Raw genomic sequence first — 5,119 nt, 5'->3', positions numbered from 1 at the left:
AATTAAACGTGAGCACAATGTTGTAGCAAATGGATTAACAAACAGATGCCAATGACCTTCTCTAATGCTATGCAAGCTCAACATAGATCCATCAAAACGCACAGCATCACCTGAAGACCTGACATGCCAGGAAGAATCAATTTTGCTAATTATTCATTGCTGTGGGTAAAATATGAGTGGTAATTTTTTTCCTGTTAAGCACTCATACACAAATACACAACTCATAGAGCTGGAAGGGACCTCAAGAGGTCATTGAGTCTAGTCCCCTGCTTTCTTGGCAAGACCAAACACCACGTTTTTTATAATCTATATGCCCCAGATCCTTAAATAGACCCTCTGGGATTGAACTCCCAACCCTGAGTTTAGCAGGCCAATGTGCAAACCTCTAAGATATCCCTCCCCCAAGATCATATTTCCCCATAGTATATTCCATGCCTCCAGTGGGGTGGGGCTCCCCCCAGGCTGAGAACCTCCAACTTAGATAAAACCTTATATATGTGAATCTCAAAGCATTTTGTTAAACTTTAAATATTTATTATTTGTCAAGTAAGACAAATGGTGGCTCTGAAAGTTTAACTGACTTGTTCAATATCATATAGTGACAACCCAAATTAAGACTCGGGATCCATGAGACTAGCCTGCCAACTGAAATAAAACACATGGAAGCTCTTTAGTGAATATTTTATACTGGGGATCTGCTACATATGATACTAATGTCTTACTCAACAGAAAAAAAAACCCTGAAAGTGAAATAGGAAAGGGCAAATATACTGACAGAAGGTTGCAATAGCCCTGAAAACAACCAGAAATCACAGACCATGTATTTTACCTTCAAAAGGGAAGACCTACAACTGCTAAATAATACAGCAGACGAAAAGCTGGATATGAGTCAACAGTGTGCCCTTGTGGCCAAGAAGGCTTATGGCATATTAGACTGCATTAGTAGCAGCAGGGCCAGCAGACCCAGAGTAGTGATTATTCCTCTTTATTCAGCGCTGGTGAGGCCACATCTGGAGTATTGCATCCAATTCTATCCCCCTATCCCCACCCCATTACAGAAAGGATGTGGATTCATTGGATAAAGTCCAGCAGAGGGCAACCAAATGATTAGGAGCCTAGAGCACATGATTTATGAGGAAAGGCTGAGGGATTTGGGCTTATTTAGTCTAGAGGAGAAGAGTTAGGTGGGATTTGATAGCAGCTTTCAACCACCTGACAGGAGGTTTCAAAGAGGATGGAGAGCGGCCATTCTCAATGGTGATAAATGACAAAACAAGAAGTAAATGTCTCAAGCTGCAGTGGGAGAGGTCTAGTTGGATAGTTGGAAAAATTATTTCACTAAGAGAGTGGTGAAGCTCTGGATTGGGTTACCTAGAGGTCTTTAAAACCCAGATTGACAAAGCCATGGCTGGGATGATTTAGTTGTGATCGGTCCTGTTTTCAGTAGGGGTTGACCACAATGACCTGATGTCTCTTCCAACCCTATGATTCTACAACCTGGAAGGATTGCTCTGAATGGAGAATTTCTTGTTCCTTCCGTTATCATACATACCATACCACTTCTTACATTTTATAGTAAAAGCTTGGCTCTTAATTAGGAACTCATGAATGTCTAACTGTTTCATTATGAACCTCTGTACAAGAGAACCCTACTGGCACCCATTCAATTGCTCAGTGAAGAGTGCATACCTCAGAGTGCAAGATGCTACATTAGCATCTTCCTTCTTAGTAAGATCACTCATCTCTTGGTTTGATTGGTCCCTCCTGTCAGAAAATACATCATAGGGGATAAAAAAAGAGATGAATACTCCATTACAACTCACACAGTTCCATTCAAACCAGTTTCTTTCTCCAAATACAGTAAATTGTCTGGTTTCTATGTAGCATGCAGGGAATTTTTCAGGATCAGACATGCTTTGCTTTTGCACCTTTCAAGACACATGAGATCACTTTCTGGTCACTATACCTCATCTCCATGACAGCCACACTACTAGGGTTCTGTGAGGGTATAACCCCCAACTTCCAGGATTTTCATTAAATAGAATATTCATCCATCCATATGGGTCTTTCTTCATTTTAAAAATTAACTTACAGTTTTAAATGAGGGTTTACTCTGAAAATTACAAATATTTTAAACATCTTTTTTTGAAAAAGCAGCACTATGGGTTCTATTTTTTTCTGACTCCAACTGCAACACACACAAATTTTCCAGCAGGGAAAAAATGTTTTAACATCCAGTAACACACAACAGTAGCCAGCTTCTCCACCACTTCCTCCTGTAGAAGGTGAATCTCTGAAAGACTATTAGGAATAAAACTCTAATTTTGGTCACTAGAGTTTATATAACTTTGACAATTATAATTATCTGTAGCATCATAATTACAGCACTGGAAAGCTTCTAAGTCTAGAGCGCTGTAAAATCAAAGGGTATGTCTGCTCTAGAAGCATCTATCTACAGGAGTTACTGTTCGAAGAGATGTTCCACCAAAACTTCCGTCATGTCCACACATAAAAGCAAATCCATCTTTTGATATGCTCTGTTGACAAAAGACCCCCCTGGAGTGTCTACCCAGATTTTTTGTTAACAGTTTTTGTCAACAAAATGCATTGTGTGTAAACGCTTTCTGAATTTTGTCTACAAAACTCTCTCCTGTAGACCTAGCCATAGTTATTCCCAAATAAAAAAAAGTTTTACAATTAAAAGAGGTTCTTAAGTAATTTAGAAACACAATTAGTTAAATCACAGCGAAGAAAAAGAGAAATTACCACCAACAAATGTAAAGATTGGCAAAGATTCAAAGAGCAGTACACAGGAGCAGGCTGAGATTAGATATTCCATGGAAAGTATCATGCACATTGTCTGGAGAGGGAAGATTTTATTTCTCTTGGACTTGTTATGCTACAGGAGAAAGATTGGTACATGTCTATATGTGCTCTTTGTTGACAGGACAAGGCATACCTGAGTATTCTGTTTATTATAATGTATTTGTATTGCAGTACTGCTCAGCAGCCCTAAGCAGAAAACAGTTACTGCCCCCCAAAAAGCTAAAAGACAAGACATAACATGTAGGTGTCATATGCAAAGGAAGAGTCAATGGGAATGGATAGAAAAAAGGAACAATATTGAGAACAAATTGTTATGTCACATTTTATACATAAGCCTCTTGAGTCATTCTGGCCAGAAAAGGACTAATCTTCAGGATTTGGCCCAAAACCTCTCCAAGAATGTTTACTCTTCCACTATCTGTTTATGTACTCATTAAAATACTTTGATTAGTAAACATTAAAAGGAGTTTTGAATTAAAGTTGGGGTGGGATGTAAGGACACAGATGGCCCTTTTATACGGAGCTTTCTTGTGTTAGTACAGCTAAATTGAGCTATGTTCAGTATGGGAAATGTTTCATATCAAATGGAAATTTGATATGGCAATTAACAAATAAAACCACAGTAATCAATTTGTCATGCTTCTAATAATTTGCTCCCTTTCTTTCAAAATGGAAAGGAATGCTGAAAAGTTCAGCAAAGTACTAAAACAAAAAAGTTCAAATAAAATTCCTAATTACTTAATAAGATACAGAGAATGATGAAAGAAAATTACAGAACACTTAAATTCAGATACACAGATGAATCAAAACAACACCACATCAGAGTATGAGAGACATAGCACAACCTCATCGTCGAGACTGCACACTCAATCAGGGAATCTAAGACATCATCAGCATGACCACCCTGAGTTTCCTGAACATTTGCCTTGCCCTTCACATCTCCACCAAAGTTTCATCTGTGGACTGTAATATGCTTCACTACCAGCAAAACAAAGTGAACCAAGATAGCTTACAGCTTCTGGAAAAAATGGGAGGACAATTTCCTGTGCAATGTATAAATGCAAGGTCAAACTTCATAGCCCTCCAAAATGCTTTCAACTTCAGAGAAATCCAGAAGGAGAGTATCATAGTGGCAATCCAGGAGATCCTCCAACAGACCTTTAATATCTTCAGCAAAATTCACATTCCTGCTGTCTGGGATAGGAGTTCCATAGCTGCGTTCCAAAATGGACTTCATCAGCAAATTGAGCTGCTGAAGACATGCTTTGATGGAGAAAAAAAGATGGAGACAACCTGCCTACAAAAAGAGGAAATCACAAGGCTGAAAGTGAAGAAATATTTCCATGTGATATACAATTTCTTGAAGGAAAAACAATACAGCCTCTGTGCATGGGAGATCATCCGTGAGGAAACGAGGAGATGTTTTATGTTTATTGACCAACTCACAAAAAGGCTTAAAAACTAAGGTACAACAGAACACACTCTATTCTAGAGTAACTGAGATAATAGTTTCAGGGGAAAACAGGCAAAACATACTGTGCTTTCATTTAAAAGCTACTCTAGCGGTTCTGTTGTATTCTTTATTAGAGACTATTCTAGTTATACTACTGAGATACAAGCATGATACATGCATCCAGGGATATGACTTTATTCTATAGGTTGATGAATTAGACAGTGGAATAACAACTAGCCTGCTCTAAACGAACACCAATAACAGATAATGCTGCACTCAGAACACCAGAAATTCCACCCCTTTTTATCCCATGATAGATTTAGATGGTACTTTGTTTATACTGGTACCTCAGCAGCCCCAGCCACAAGATTGGCTGGATGGTGTGGAGAGAGAGGACTGTGAGCCGGGTGAATACCAGCTCCTCTTTAGTAGAAAAGAGACAATGGATTTAGATGCAGGTCTTCTGCAGGGGAGTAAGTTTAACAATTTTGGTAAAACCTGAAAAAATAGCTCCTTTGTTAAGCTTACTAGAAGACAACTTAGCACTTATGATACAGAGTTCTCATTTTCTAAATATTTCACTACTGAAGCATTGTTTGCGTTTGAACCATTTTCTTCTTTCATTGCAGCTTGTGATGGTGGGCACTTTTACTACAGAAGCAAGGCAATCAGCTGAATAAAACTGCACCTTATTGTTGGAATCCTTTCTGTCTCAATTGCTTCCTCTAAGAGTTACTTTTAAGAAGTTAAAAGCTTGTATCTGGAATTAAACAACATACTCACATAGATATATATTTTATATATTAACGTTTTACTCACTTTTAGATGAAAACAGGAGGA

The 5,119-nt window shown here is 38.3% G+C and overlaps 1 protein-coding gene across 1 annotated transcript; it reads left to right on the top strand.

Moving 5' to 3' along the window:
* The first annotated feature begins 3,721 nt into the window (after positions 1–3,721).
* On the top strand, positions 3,722–4,291 carry LOC142013059 (interferon epsilon-like). The gene has a single exon (XM_074994107.1). The coding sequence runs from the start codon at positions 3,722–3,724 to the stop codon at positions 4,289–4,291; it is 570 nt and encodes a 189-aa protein (XP_074850208.1).
* The last annotated feature ends 828 nt before the right edge of the window (positions 4,292–5,119 follow it).

Source organism: Carettochelys insculpta, chromosome 5 (genome assembly GCF_033958435.1).
Source record: "Carettochelys insculpta isolate YL-2023 chromosome 5, ASM3395843v1, whole genome shotgun sequence".
Taxonomy (NCBI): Eukaryota; Metazoa; Chordata; order Testudines; family Carettochelyidae; genus Carettochelys; species Carettochelys insculpta.
This window is presented reverse-complemented; position numbering and strand designations above follow the sequence as displayed.

What these genes read in the sequence shown, in the direction of transcription:
- LOC142013059 (XM_074994107.1), top strand. Translation starts at nt 3,722, where the DNA reads ATGACCACCCTGAGTTTCCTGAACATTTGCCTTGCCCTTCACATCTCC.